At 36.3% G+C, this 16,394-nt stretch overlaps 1 protein-coding gene across 29 annotated transcripts in view; it reads right to left on the minus strand.

The window, feature by feature from the left end:
- Nucleotides 1-431: 431 nt before the first annotated feature.
- SOX6 (SRY-box transcription factor 6) overlaps nt 432-16,394 on the minus strand; it is a 415,066-nt gene continuing 399,103 nt past the window's right edge. For all 29 annotated transcript variants that reach the window (XM_066997629.1, XM_066997630.1, XM_066997638.1 and 26 more), the window contains 2 exons: nt 15,053-15,269; nt 432-7,380 (listed from right to left, as the gene is read on the minus strand). In XM_066997629.1, coding sequence (XP_066853730.1) covers nt 7,077-7,380; nt 15,053-15,269 — 521 coding nt within the window. In that variant the 3' untranslated portion in view covers nt 432-7,076. The remainder of the gene's footprint in view (nt 7,381-15,052; nt 15,270-16,394) is intronic.

A 16,394-nucleotide genomic window follows, 5' to 3' on the forward strand; every position in this document is an offset into this window, starting at 1 on the left:
AGGGTTTTTTGTTGTCAAGTTTGGTTAGTTTGTTTAATGTTATACGCGGGGGAAAAAGGGAAGGGAAAGAAAGAAGGAACACGAGAACAGTAGAACTCAATAAAAATTCTACTGAGATTATGTTGCTACCAACAGCACTTTCTGCTTACAAAACCAGTGGTGCCCAGTGAATATTATCAAATTAAGTTGGTTATCATGCATGTCTTTTGCAGCATATGGTGTTAATGGATGTCAGAGGCTGATAAATGCCTTTGTAGAATATAAAGGCATGGGGAAGACCTTAAGAGCTGGAAGATTTCAGTTGCTGAATTTAAAGGAGGCCAGCTGAATGGACCTAGTTGCATTTTCCATCAGCTCCTCACAGTCAATCTTTAATGCGAACTTCAAGGGAATAATAAAGGATGCATAGAAGAAGTCACACACACATCTCATAAAACAAAATTTATCTTTAATTTGTAAGTGTCAACAGCAGTACAAAAGATGGAGTGATGGTGAATAGATTAAGGGTAGAGAGGACAGTCTTGAGGTAAATGAGCATAAATAGGCAGTCTTATAGACACTCCCCTGAGGGGTCTAAACCCCTGTCATGGCATATACTGAATCACCCAAAGATGACATGTTTAACATATCAGGAAAGCACCTTGTGCAAAAAAAAAAAAAAAAAAAAATCCCCCCCACCCGAAACATGTAGGTAAGGTGCCAACGTACACCAGAACATACTGTATATGGACAGTGTCTTTCAATTTTGTCTTTTCCATTAATAACTGAGGCAGAGGAGGAGAAGACTTTTAAAAGTACCACTGAATGATTATTTAATATTTAATTTACCTCACGTCAATACTGCACAACAAAATTCAAGAAGTCTGTTTATGCAATGAAGCAGAGCTAAGAATAACTATTCTCTTTTTTGTTGTTGCTGAGAACAGATTTTTTTTTTACTCAATATCCTTAGCAAACTTTTTTCTTTCTCATTTTTTTTTCTTCCTGTATCAAGAGGAGAGTGTGAGATGTGATGGCAACCTTTTAAGTTCATTTAAAAACTTTACACTGGACTGTACAAGATTTTTTTGATAAACTATTTACATTTTCAGACTTTAAAACATATTCAAAGCAGCAATAGACACTAGTTTTTCCTCTACACGCCCAAATAATCACCAGCCATGGGCCCAGGTAGGTACCTGCATTGTATATAGAATTTCTACAAAGAAAACCTGCCTGTTAAATTAGCCAGTGGGTGCCCAATAAGCAGCCCTCGCCATCAAGAGCTGCACCCACCGTGTTGCTATAGGAATCAAAGCATAGTACCTTGACAAGAGAGTCTCAGTTGTCCCATCAGCTCTACACAAACTTTACAATTTGAAACAGCAGCTAGCATGTCAGTCCAGCATGTCAGTGAATTGTGCTGATTAAATTAACATAGAGTACAATCTCACAATATACATCACAAACAAATTACAATGTCAGGAAATAAGAGTTACAGTAAGATAAGTTATGTAGTAACAGCTTATAAGCTTGTCTTAATGTAATAAAAAAATTTGTACATGGGAAATACAATAATGAATGAACATAAATGCTAAGCATTCTAGTTTGCTACAAGCTGAAGAAGGGTACAAGAAAAAAAACGTTGCTTTCTAGAAAGCAAAAAACAAATGACAAAGGAAGACAAACGGAGAATGCACACTAGCAGGTCTGCAATGTGCAGCATACAAACAGTTAAATATTTGCACATTCCCCATACTCCAAGAGCACCAAGGACCTCACTTGTGGTTTTTAGAAAGCGGAAATTACAAAGCAAGCCATGTCACTAAGTTGCTTTATAGCTTTCATATTGCCATAAATACCAATTTGATAAGTTTTCCTTTAGCCTGGTTCACCCCACCCCACCCCCTTTTTACCCAGCGTGTGAAATCTCAGAATACTTCTTTGTCACCATTTCCAACAAATCTGGTACTTAAAAAAGGGCGATGGATTAAAATGAAATATATTTGCATAAACATATATATATTTTTTTCCTTCTGTAGTAGTACATTACAGTATATCAAAAATGTAGTTTGATTTGAGAAAAATCACATATATTAATGGGTTATTTAAAAATTGTTTTGGGGGAAGTTGTTTTTTAAAGCAAAAAAGTTAAGTGTTTTGTAAAAGATCAGATGAGGTCGTATAACATTATTCTTTTAAAAGAACATGCTTAAGTGCCAACTTGAATCTTAAAAAAGCATGCAAAACTCAGAGGGTCCAAGCCCATTCATCAACGTCTCATAAAAACATGAAGAACTCTATCATACATTCTGCTGGCCGCATCTCCAGCGCAGTTGTTCGCACTGTGGACCAGTTCAGCATAGATTACCCCGCTGAACACCAACACTTTACTGGTCCTCATGACCATCACAGAAGTACTAACGTGCTTAAAAGTGATCAGGTAGGTAAGTGTTTTGCTGGGGGAGGGTGGGAGTGTTAATCCTGTAGTATGTTTTGCTAGGAAATGATTTTTGAAATGCCACATCATTGATATGACCAAAAACTGAATCCGGAAAGCCAACCCCGCGAGAGGACCATGGTTCAGATGGCACTGGGAGGTGGTTGTGTTTACACTCGGAGCAGTAACTGTCCTCAGCTGACTGCTGTACACTTTGCAATGCCGTTGTTTGCTTTGCGTTCCCAACCTGGAGCAATCCCGTTTCTGCCCTCCCCCTGCCTCACGCTGCACCTGAGTACACTGATTTAGGAGCACTTTGTGATCCCGTGTATTCCCAGCAGACAGTTGCACAAACTAAATGGTGACGCCGAAGCACACGTGCCGACCAGAACTGGGCCATTTCATCTGAGTCATTTCTCCACATAAACCTGAGCCCTGTTTTTATCAAGCATGAAGTGAACTATTCTAGCTAGGTATCAGACTGTTTCAGGAGTGTTCTTCACTTGAAAATAAGTATTTGCTAATTTTCCAAAAAGAATATATATTGTATCTGTTAATTAAATAAACTGTTTGTTCACAGAGAAAATAGTATTACTATATTTTTGCATTACCTGAATGGAATTGGTATTTTTTTCAGTCAGCGTTATTAAGGGGGGTTCAAACACAACAGTTAAAAAGGAACTCCATATGTCCTCTTTGTATTTTGTGGGAACTTTTTTGCCTAGTCTTATAGCCTAATATGACAGTAGTATGATTTAATTAATGTAGAAAATAAAGGTTTGATATTACTAAGTCTTGATTGCATTGCAAGGACCATCTTAGTCATGACAATCTTTCCAGGAATATGCTTTTGACTTCCAAACGCCATTCTTGTTAAGAATTAAAATATTACATCAGTTTTACTTGGATTCAGAAAACTAACTGTTGTTTCCTATCAGCTGTATCAGAAACTTGGCATGTTTAATGTATCAACTTGCTAAGAAAGGAAAAAGTATTCTGTGTTTGTGGGATATGCTATCAAAAAACAGTGAGAGCACAAGTGAGGCAACTTGCTGTCCCAGCTACAGGTCCACAATACTGCGCTCACACTGCAGGTGGAAATTCAGCATCTACATGAGGTACAGTGACTTGTCAGCATTTAATATGGACCAACATACACTGATATAGAACAAAAGTAAATACATAACTTATACTTCACTAAGTATCCATGAACAAAAAATAAAATTCTATTTCCTATGTTATATTTACACAATTTAAAAAAAATCTAAAATGAGATGGTAATTTCATCAAAAACTTTGTTTTGAGCTCCGATTAATAAAGTAAAAATGGTGTTTTTTATCCTTATGATTGTCCTTCCTTGATTTCTACTGACATTTTAGAGCCAATGTCGGCTAATAAATAGAATAAATGCTCATATGCACAATTCAAATTCAAATATGTTCCTCCCTCTTCCCCAGCCAATAAACGCAATTTTACCAGCTGGCGATTCCTGAACAGCCAGTCATTTTCAAGAATGTGGCTTTAACATAGAGAGCATCAGCACTGAGGCAGGGCTGGAGCTAAAACAAAGTGTTCATACATACATGTATTTTGCATAAATAAATGAAATAACAAGACATAAAAAATGACTCAAATCCGGCAACTGTGAGGCAGGCCCACACGAGTCGAAACAGATGACTTTTGTTCATGTAGTTTTCGTACAACAGTTTCACATTAGTCAGAAGTGATAAAAAATACCATTTATATCCAGTGCTTATAACACTTACGAAACAACATCTGTGAGTGTGTGTTTTTTTGTACTACAAGCAAAATCAAGTTTCAGTCCTAAAGAACAGTCCTTTGTTCTCCACAAGCCTGCAGAATATTATTTTGGCATGGTCATAAAATTTAAAAAAATTAACCAACTAATCTAAATGTTTGCCTTTGTGCAAAAAAATAATTACATAAAATACAATGCTAGCAATACAGCATTCTACCGATGCAACAAAACCAGAAAAAAAAAAAAAAAAGAGAGAGCAAGAGAGAAAAAGTCACATGGGGGGAAGGGAGAGATACTTCTAATTATGTAATTATGTAAGACATTAATAAATAGTCTTTTTTTTTTTTTTTCTTTTTAAGGAAATAATGATACCCTCCCCCCAATCTGAGCTGAATGTATTAAAAACAGTTCAAATTACCAAGCAACTGTTAGAACAAAAACCACTTTCTATCAGTACCTTAGCCAGCTTAAAGAGGGCGCTCACCAGCTAACGACACAGCATATGCCTTTAAAGTCTTGGCTAGACCAGTTTATTGCTTATTAGACATGGACTCAGAATACGTTTAAATAAATATTTAAAATCTAGCATATTGCTCCAAATTACTAAATGGTCAGAGAATCTGACCATTGTGTTTCTATGTCATTATCTTTATAAATTGTTCTGTAAACTGAACAATCTTCTTTGTTTTGGGGGTTGTTTTCGCACATCTAAATGTGATCTCTGCAGGGGCAACAATGGCTCGCTCTGCTCTAAGAGGTATTACTGGGGCTATGAAGAAACTGACAGCTCCTGATACAGCATCTCGTCCTTGCACCTGACATGAACTTCTGCAAGATAGTACAACAGCATGAAGATGACCGGCATTAGTATTATACTTCCTTCATTGTCTGGGCCTTAAACAAAGCCCGTTTGGCTCTGTGGGAAGATTCCCACAGATTTCGAGAAGAGCTGCTCTAGGCCCACTCATACCTCTCAGCCTGAGTCTGAATTTATCATCGACCTGCTGAACATATCCAATTCAAACTAAAAGCTGAGGGAGTTGAGGAGTTTCAGCACATGTATTCACTAGGCCCACTTGATCTGCATATTACATACAGTGATGTATTTATGAACATGAGCAGAATGCAAGGGAAAAAAATAAAGGCAGTTTTTTAGACATTTCTGAACATTAACAAACTCTCAGTCTTTCAGTCTCTCTCTTGTATATTTCCCAGAATTTTCTCTAGCAATTGCATTGTTTCCAGTAGTAATACAAATTTTAAAAAATTTAGTTTGTGTAGCACCTTACATCCAAAGATCCCAAAGCACTTGACAAACATGCATCAAAACCTGGCTCGCATTCCCACATGACTAATATTTAATAAATATTTTTGATGCACCGTATGCCCACCTTTGCAAGCCAGATATTTTTGTGGCATTACCTCCCCCACTAGGAGTCTCACATATAAATCACTGCATAAATACTTAAGGTAGCAGATAGTTCCTTCAGGTGACAATAGGAACGTGAGGTATGGAGCCATGATTCACTGCAGGATTCTACAGGCCCTAAAAATTCATCATGGTGGACTCTACGTGCAATTTGGATTTTACATCTGCCTTTGCTGTGCATCTTAGTATAGAGGTTTATAACCATAAACACAAAGTTTAGGAGTATTTGTATTGTATGTACATATATAAGTACTCTATTTTGCATTATAAAAGGCTGAGTGTTTACAAGTGCTCCTTGAACATATAGTGTTATGGAAACAACTGAATTTCTCATTCATAAATGTCATATTCATTTTAGTAGCAGGTGCACTTTTTTTTTCATATACCTGTGTAATTTAGGGGAAGAGAAAGAAAGCACTCTTTAAAGTATCAATAAGGAATTTTAAGTGTAATGCCACCAACAGTACTTTTAAAAATAAATATTAAGTATTTGGACCCTTGACATTCTGGAATGAATAAATTATTTAAGAGAAAATGTGTTAAGACTGAATGCAAGGGTTAAAAGCAAAGGGGTAAAGAATGTAGTCAGAGGTGGCCTCACACTGCTAAGACAGGCCTGTCCATAGCTGGTGATCGCTCTTTTGTGCTTACTTAAAATTTCACACTAATGGCATCAAGAGGCAAAAGCAATTGGGCACATGCACTATGGCAACCATGTTCACTACTTAAGAATATCCTGTCTCCAGATTCCTGAGTACTTTACCATTTTCTGGAAAAAAAAATTAGGTTTTATATATATATATATTTTTAAGATGCCAAAGGATTGTCTAAGACTTTACAGTGTCTCCTTTAAGACTTTTTCTTTAAATGTTAAGATTCAAAAGTTATGAAAAGTTTGGCACATCAGAAGTTCAGCTATACATATGGAAAAAAATGGAATTCAGAGACGATTTTTTAAAGATGAGCTATGATGCACAGATGTGCACACTTGCGGACTTGTTCTGTTTCACAATATGAAAACTGCAGTTTTTGTTTTCTAAAATAATCCAGAATAAAAACACATTCACAACCTGTAGGCTGGCACAGCATACCTGAGTGAGAATGTATAACCCCCATCTAAAACAGTAACTTAAACCTTTATCAGCATCCAAAAGGTAAAAGACAAAAGGTAAGACTTGTAAGACAGCTATCGATTCATATAACTTTTCAAGTCCTGATGTCTGATATTTAATATGTCTTCATCTAAATTAAAAAATAAAAAATAAAACAAAAACAAAACAAAACAAAAAAAGTTCATGAAAAATTAGGGAAACAATCTGTCTCACACGTTAAGAAACATTTAAGACCATTCTGCTGATGTAACTGTAGGAGCCACACATGCATGCAGGCTCTTTAAGAACTTTTTGTTCAAAAAAAAAAATCCAAAAAAAACCAAGTGAGTCTGAGTACTTTAATTCTGTGAACACTTCTCAGTTGGCACTGACTGCCTCATGGGCTTCATTTTCGCTACTATAGTCTGATTTGGGATCATCCTCATAGTCCTCGTACATTTCTATTTCATCCTCTCCATTTATCATTTCATTTCCAGCAAGGCTTCCGCTGTCCGTCTTCATACCATAAGTGCTCTGAATGACGGGGATGCTGGGCTCAGGGCTGGCAGAGGTGCTCGAGCAATCCGATGTCATCTGAGGTGATGGTGTGGTAGTTGCCATGGTAATAGCACCAGGATAGACAACCCCCGTTCCCGTGGTGATTGGAATTTGAGGCTGTTGTCTGGAAGGAAAAGCAAGATGGGAACGTGATTACCTCTGTTTGGAGGAGGGATGCCTTTTTGCAAGTCCAATTCAAAGCAGGTGATTTCCTGCAAGGTCTGCATGCATTCCTCTGGGATTCACAGTCTGGTCCTGTACGGTATTGGTTCACCTGAGCTCCCCCCAGGTGCAACTGGAGAGTAAACTGTTTAGCAACTACCAGAATTTGATTTGTTCATGTATTTTGTGTGTTTATTTAAACCATACTGCAAAGTAGCACTTGGACAGAGATCTTCTAGATGCCTGTGTGATACCTAACTGCTGCAACAGACATCTGGTGTCCAAAATCTACATCCTCCGAACTCATGACAAGAGCTTTTGTTTTGTGTCTGTTATGATGGGACCTCAGATTACTTGTAAGTGCCTAAATGGCATACAGGTGACTAAGTAACATCGTCTATCTATCTGTAAGGATGTAATCTACTATTTAAGTGCTAGATAGACTCCTACATCACTTAGAAATACTTTTGATATTTTATTTCTGGCTTTTGATTTTTATTCAAATCCATGATCAGAATGCCATTTGTTCTTTGGGATTTGGGACTGAGTTTTTGAAGCCAAGTACTTCAGAAAGAAGAACAAGTACTCTTTTTTGTATGGTAATGAATAGTCTGCAGAAACCAAAACATTCCTGAGGATCCCATCGCAGATCTGATTTACTTTCACAATGCAAATACATGGAGAGACTAAATTAAAGGTGCACTGCCTCTGCCTTTGGTACATCTTAGCTGCTGATGTAGAACTTTGTACCATATAATGTTCTTTGTTTGTTTGTTTGTGATGTTTTTTAACATGCTGGATCAATACCATGATTTGACTAGAACAGGCCAGATTTGACTGACAGTCAAGCAAATCAACAGAAGCTTTATTATAGCATGTACATAGTTCAACTGTTAAAAATGATGCAATGTATCTTCTTACAATGATGTACATATATTCAACTGCTTTGCTGAGTAAAGGTCAGGTTGCTGAACTCCTTACATGGTCAAGCCTTTATTGGCTATGAATTAATTAAATCTACTTTTTACATCTGGATTAATTAATAACAGTTCCTATTTTAAAAGACACCTCCAATTATTCTCTTGTTATTTTTGGACCATTACCTTTAGTAAAGGTGAGAGAAAAAGAAGGAATGTAACTTGTCCAGAGGAAGAGAATCAACATCATACTTAGATATGACAAATTCCAGTACCAGAAATACTCCAGTGCTCTGGAAATTTCTGTTTTACTATTGACTGGCTATTGGACATACATGTCTATTTTCATCTTGTATTTCAATGTCTCCCAACCTTCTTTAGAGCAATATTAACCAAGTATTAGAGATCTCTGTATTTTACAATTTTAGCAGGAGAAACAGCGTCAGATGTGTTAGAATAGTCTAACAAATCTCTTACTTCTTGATCACTGTGTTACTCTATGCTAAAATTCAAAAGGAGATAAAAATATGCTTTGCATAAACCAGCTTCTCACAAATCCTTAATCAATAGCTAAATCAAGACACAAATAATATACAGCTTATTTACAAGACCCTAAATGTTAGGTCTTTGTCATTCATTGACCAAATTCCAGTTTTGATAAATATCACACCACAGAGTTACTGGGAGACCAAAGCACTTCAAGTTTAGAAACCAATAGAGACAGTCAAATCATGAACAGTCTGTTTAAGAGAATATTCAAATAGCATTATGTACTACCTTCATTGCTGGTACTGCTAGCCTGACTCTTAAAGCCTCTGCACAGCTTGAGAAATTCAAACATCTGTTGTATAAGTATGGTACACCTGGCTAGCAGTGAGCAAAAACATCGTGGTAATTCATTTGACACAGCCATTATACTCCTGTTTGCAAATGATGATTTGCAGATGATTTACAAACAGCTAGGGATTTTTCACTAAATTTTCACTTTTTAAATGGTCTGATAAATGTTCTGTGAAAACAATTTTCAGCCAATGCGTTTGCTTGCAAGTGATTTGCTGCAAACATCTTTCAAAACTTTATCCATAAAATTGAACACCTACCTCACATGGGAACATTTCTGTTTTAAGATTGCATGTTGTCAGGCATAAAAACTACTACTGTTAAAAACCTACAGGTACCTCCTCCACAAACTTTTAGACACAGAAATTGTTCACATTAGTGACTGTTTCCACAAAGTAAAGGAAAAAGAAACCACACATGGTAACAGAAAAATTCTACATATTTGTCACTGAGCCATATACGCTTAATTTTCTTCAATCTGTCTGTCCAACAACTGCTAGTTGTTCTGTTATTTCTTAGAATAGATTCATTTGCAAAAGAAAAAATCCTTAGGTGTTCATCAAAGAACACCACAGGATCAATGCTAAAAGCTGTTTTGAGAAAAGTTGGTTTTACAACCTTCTGATTAGAGATGTAGAATATACTCAAGAATGATTGAGTGCAAGCTGCTCTTTTGTTATAGATGATACCAAGGATCAGAACCCTAGTTCCCCTCCCCCCTATTAAAAAGGTCCACACCCCCACCCCTTTTTTTTTTTTTTTTTATTAGCAATGTCTTTTTATAAGCAGCAAGAAGGAAAAAAATTGTTTAGGATAGGGCTGTGAACTGTCTTGATATACTTAAATTGTCAGAGTTAAGCTTTACACTAAGTTAGGAAATTCATATATTCTTTCAAATGTTTATCAAGTGAGCAAAACTTTTTTGCATATCCACATTTCAATGGGATGGGGTACATTTGTCTAAGTATGACCTATTTCAAAGTATAAAGGGAGCAGGTCATCGTAGCATAATGAAGCAGAATTAACAGAGCTGCCTTTTAATTAAGGCTGCACTAAATATATGACAAATGATAGAGTGAATCTAGCTGGTAAAGAACTTGATTGGTATAACAGGAAAGTTGAAGGCGTACTGAATTTGTCATTCATCAACACAGCTCTTTTTAGCATGTTAAACAAAAATGAAATGCGGTATGCATGCCTGCTGCGGAGTGGGTAATAACTGAGAGCTTTAAATTACTTCTATCTCACTATAGAACTGTAAACATGTGTTAACTGTACCACCGAAATGGCAAGTGTCTCAAACTTGAACCCACTTGCTAGTGAAAATTTGCTAGCACTTAAACATGGGCTACCACACATGCCCAATAACTGGGCACCTACCTCTAACTTGAGCCTTGATCATTTAGGGATGATCATGTTGTCACTGTAAATTCTGCTTAAGTCACTGCATTACATCCCAGAAAGCCATATTTAAGGTATCAGAAACTATATGGATTATATATGTTACTAGAGATGAGTATTGTCATTTTTTAGTTAATTAAGTTCTACAGGGTTCGGCATGGCAAAGAAGTCAAAGAGCATATATTTTTAGTCTAACCACGCTCCTTCTTGAAAGGGAGAGTTGGAGTTTCTAATTTATTACTCTGGCCATTATATTTTCTCTTATTTGTAGTTCTTAAAGACATTCATTTTTGTAGTATATTTAATAACATTAAATTCCACATGTTTAATCCTTGAATCTAGGCGGAGTTCTGTCTTTCAGAGGATCTTGGAGAGAGGAGATAAAAACAAGCTTTATTGAGAGCTACAGGTTACAACTCAGCTCAGTTGCACATCGTTACAATGTCCACTCAAGGATGTTTTCTGCCTGGCTGAGATTTCCAAAACCCAATAGTAATCTTCCTATCTCTTCAGATCTGTGAGCAATGGTGATGCATGGCTACATACCCTGGCTTCAAACCACTCCTGTTTTACATCATCTCCTCTTTGCCAAGGAAATCCTCTGATGGCCAATTGCTACAGGTCTCCTGCCTCTCTGCTCTGCCAGCAGAGAGATGTGTCCATCTAACATGTCCATCCAGTCTGGGGCCTAAGATATGGCCTCAGATAAAAAAGATCTGGCCCAAAATAGTTAGGTAAACTTAAGAGAGAAGGTAACATGAAAATTCTTAGATCAATTGACCCGCTCACGAGTGTGTGGCATTAAGAGAACATTCTGCTTTTGAATTTTGCAACACTAGCTAAACATTTAAATTGGCAAATTACCATCGTTTTCTGATCCCTTCCCTACTATTTTCTGACAGCTGTTTAAATGACTGAAGCAAAATCGATCACATTAAAGAAAATGCTTCTATGCTATACAACCTTGAAACTTACATCTCCATAAGGAATGAAATAACAGTAAATCTCACAAAAGTACCCATTGTGTACTTACTTTAAGTTCAAGCTACAGGAATATAATATTACTGCTTTATTCAAAACTGTAGTCTAGCAACATTCAGACTACATATGTGTACAGTAGTTATAAACACTATAAAGGCTTTATTCTAAACATCTTACAATGTAAAACAAAAATTGTTACTGCTTACATCATTTTGCAGAGAAATGTATATATCATGTACTCATATTTAAAGTGAACTAGAGTAAAAATGACTGAGAATTGAATTACTTTTTGTAAGACAAGGCAACAAAAGACAGACTCTTGACTTAAAATGTCTGAATTTAAGGCTTATATATGTTCCATTTCTTTACATTTACTTATGCGTTAGAAAAATTACAATTGAAGATAAATTGTAAGTCACATAAATAGGAATTACTTCAGTTTATTGTCTGCCTATTTGGAACAAAATTCATTCATGTAGGGATGCAATAGAAGGCCTATGCATATGTTCAGTTCCTCTCTATTACTTAAAATATTTGACAGCACATAGATTTTTTTGCTGGTCTATCTCCAAAGCATGAACTTCCTGCCAAATTTATTCCAAGAAATCTCCACTCTCACTCAATTCTCTGGAAGTTTTTCTTCAAAAAATGTGACCAGAGCCATGCCATTCATTAGCTTATTTCTCTACTTTATTTTAAAGTTTGTCTGCTTTGTATATTGAGAATCACTAAACAATTTTTCTGTGTCTTACAAATATTTATCAAAGAATGTGGCTCACTGAAGTCAGCAGCATGAGCTTTTTGCATCTTAAAAGTTTAAGCAGCATAAAACTCTTTTCTTGTTTGTTTGTGGGGGTGTATTAATTATACACATGGGAGGATTATTCTATGTTAGCCAATGGTTCACCCATAGGGATCTGATAGAAATTAGCCCTGACCAGATTACCGGTGTAAGAGAACACCAAACACAAATAAGAAAAAAAAATATTTTTTGTTGCTATTTTTAGATTCCTCTAGCTACCTGTCTGTCTTTCTATCTTTCTCTTCACATCTGATCTATTTATCTTTTTATTCTGTGAGGATAAGTTTTTGCCATTTTAGCATACCCACTCCCAACTTAATCAGTATGTTCTAGAAAGAAAAAGGAAGAGAGAAGGAAGGAAGGAAGGAAGGAAGGGAGGAAGGGAAGGAGGGAGGGAGGCTAGTAGGGCTTCAAGTAGCATGAAGCACTTGGCACATTTCATTAGAGTCTATTTTGTACTTTTATTCTCTATTGTATGCTGAAATATTTCCTGTAAACGTGAAGTATATTCAATCCTAAAAAACGTATTTTTCTCCTGTTTCATCCTGAAAAGGAAACTGCATCTCAACTCCCACGGCTACAGTTCTGAAGGAAGGTTTATGTTGTTTGTTCCATCAAAAGAGTAGAAAAATCATGGGTGCACAAGGTCAGCCAGCAAAACTGTTCCAACTGATGTTTTATGTGATATGTAAAGGTAAACACAAGGAAAAGTAAGTTTAAGAAGTTGATGGGCCCAATTACTTTATTTCACTTAATCTGCTTCAGATGAAATGCTACTTTTTAGTATTCAGTGAACTATTCTTCTGAAATAAATGATGACATATAAGTTTTGTGTTTCAGTTCAAAAAGCAAATCTTCCAATAATTTTGTTTTAATTTGTTTCTTTAAGGTAAAAAGAAATTTTGGATGATAGTGAGAAGTCACACAAAAGCATGAAAAAAAATCTAGAAATCACAGTGTGTTTTCTCAGTATCAAAATTTATATCTATTCTGAAATGCAACATGGATCTCATTTCACCTTTATCAAACACATCCAGTAGACTTCAAACACCTTTTATCATTACTTTCAAATCTAAAAAACATTGTTTCCAGTATAGTCCTTTACAACACTGTATGTGTGCAAAGATTTTGATATATAAGGCAGATGTTAAATTCTGGTTGCACCAGCAGTTTTGTTTTCAACAGATTTCATTAAGGTATTTTTGTTTGTTTGTTTGTTTGTTTTTTAAAATTCACAGTATCACTCTTATGTAGGGACTTTCTTTAGAACTTTCTTGAATCTGTCCTCCACACTCACCTCCATATTAGCCATCAGTCCTGATATGTGAAAGGGTACTACTTAATACTGTTTTGAATTAGCAAACAATTCTCAATTTTTCCAGACTGCTGTTTTGGCATTTCTTTTGCATTTCTTGTACAGATATGACTTGGTCTGTCAATCTGCTTTGGAAGACATAAACTAGAGTTTCATTCCTTCAATCTGAATAAAATTCGTGATGTGCTGTATAAATTCAGATTTCTATTTAGGGTTCTAAGTACAATTTTGATGGAAGCCTATTAGTAAACAATTTCCCTTACAGCAAAGAACAAAAAACAATGTTAAAATTGTAGACTGGAAGGTTATTTCAATATATCAAAAACACTTCTATTTACTGATTGAAGAAAGAACCCACATTGTTGCAGGCTGTACCACAAAATAATTGACTGCAACAGGAGTTCTGCATCCCAAGCCAAAAGTGAGGGCACATAATCGACGTCAAGGTCAATTATCTGGTAGTAAAGTACCCAACAAAAGGAGACTATTGTGATTAGAGAAATAAGCAGAACGTTGTGAATTTGGAAGAGCTGGCAGTGGAGACAGCTTTTAGACTCTCTGTAAACCACCAGAAACATTGTTAGAGCATTGAGCATCACAGATGAATTCATTAAAACAAAACAAAAAACACACACACACACAAAAAAAAAAAAAGAGAGAAATCAGTTATGGTGCAGTTGTTTCACTAGACTTTTGCTACCTTTAGTCTGTCAGTCTTTCATAGTTCTGTCTTCTCTCCTGAAGAATAGGGTTAATACTGTTAAAAAACACACAGGATCTTTCTGAGCTATATTTTCCATGTTGTATACCTATCCAGTCAATCTATGCACTACTTGAAACACTCATCCTAAACCATGTGTTCTTAAAAAAGATTGTTTGCTACAGTCCTATATGTAACAAAAATCCTCATACCCTCATGTAATGATATCATGTGTGTTCCTAATCTAACCATTATTACTTCTGTACCTTTTACCATTTTCTACCTCTCCTGACTCCTTATTCTACACTGGAATAATTTTTTGTGGTTTTCTTTTTGTTCTTGTCTTAATTTAGGAAATGCTCATTAAGTCATTACCAACCCAGAATGGAAAAGCATACCACTAGCTCACAAGAGACATGATTCAAACCTTTCAGGCTAATACGAAACGACTTCTTTTGACTTTGAAGAATTCCATAGTCTCAGAATCAGCATTCAGTGGTCAGCTGATAGTTCCATCCTCTGTGATATATCTTATGTTTTTAATAAGATTTTATAGATTTAGATCCTTACCTTCTAAATGCCATTGGTAAGTGACTTTAATAGATATGTCAATTTGTTTTCAAAGAGCCTGCTCTGTCTTTGTGGTGCACTGAAAACAATTAGAACAATAGTACTCACCCTACGGTAAAAAACTGCCTCATCTCCTGTCTTCGAGACCTCATCAGTTGTTTGTATTCACCAATACGCAATTTCTTTCCATCAACAATGCAGGTACGTTTTGGTCGAGGTTTGTATTTGTAATTAGGATACTTTTCTAGGTGGATTTTACTTAGCCGTGCCTGCTCTTCATAATAAGGTTGTTTCTCTTGATTTGACATGGACTTCCAGCGAGATCCTATTAATACAAAACATATGTGAGTGCTCAGGTAAAGCAAGTTTGGTTTTACATATATGCATTTCAACACACCTTCTTGCTGTAATAAATACATTTTAAATAATTTAATTAAATAAGCTGATTTGAATTTACATCAGCCAGCACTTGTATTTGGATGTACAACTTGAGACATCTTAAAAGAGCCTTGACTTTCAGATATTGCTGCAAACCTAATGTATGTAAATCTCTCTCTATTAAATAGATGTACTTAAAATCAATAGTTACATATCAAAATCTCAGTCTCATGCAACAAAACAGACTTCATTATTTATTTATTTAATAATACGAGCATTAATCTATGAATAGCTCTATAGCTTTGTATTAGCACACACAATACTATGGTTAAGTAAGGTTTACAACCGTATTTTTAGTGTTAAATCTTCTTTGATAGTTTTATGAAGATGTGGGTTATATCCTCCTACTAATAGATATTAATATTTTGTTAATTAGCAGGCTAAAATATCAAAATTTCATAGATTCAAAAAAAATTATGAAAAATCCCTTGTATGCCCAGTGTCTTAAATTTACTAATCTTTTGATATAAGCTTGGCATAATATTGGCACCTTTACGTATTTTAAATCCTATTATGTATATTATCTTCTGACCTCATGTAGTAAATGCACAACACTGCACTGAAAAAGTTACATTTAAATTTCTGAGGAGAGGAGAGGAGAGGAGAGGAGAGGAGAGAGAGGAGAGGAGAGGAGAGGAGAGGAGAGGAGAGGAGAGGAGAGGAGAGGAGAGGAGAGGAGAGGAGAGGAGAGGAGAGGAGAGGAGAGGAGAGGAGAGGAGAGGAGAGGAGAGGAGAGGAGAGGAGAGGAGAGGAGAGGAGAGGAGAGGAGAGGAGAGGAGAGGAGAGGAGAGGAGAGGAGAGGAGAGGAGAGGAGAGGAGAGGAGAGGAGAGGAGAGGAGAGGAGAGGAGAGGAGAGGAGAGGAGAGGAGAGGAGAGGAGAGGAGAGGAGAGGAGAGGAGAGGAGAGGAGAGGAGAGGAGAGGAGAGGAGAGGAGAGGAGAGGAGAGGAGAGGAGAGGAGAGGAGAGGAGAGGAGAGGAGAGGAGAGGAGAGGAGAGGAGAGGGGACACGGAG

The sequence above is a fragment of the Anser cygnoides genome, chromosome 5 (genome assembly GCF_040182565.1).
Source record: "Anser cygnoides isolate HZ-2024a breed goose chromosome 5, Taihu_goose_T2T_genome, whole genome shotgun sequence".
NCBI classification, from domain to species: Eukaryota; Metazoa; Chordata; class Aves; order Anseriformes; family Anatidae; genus Anser; species Anser cygnoides.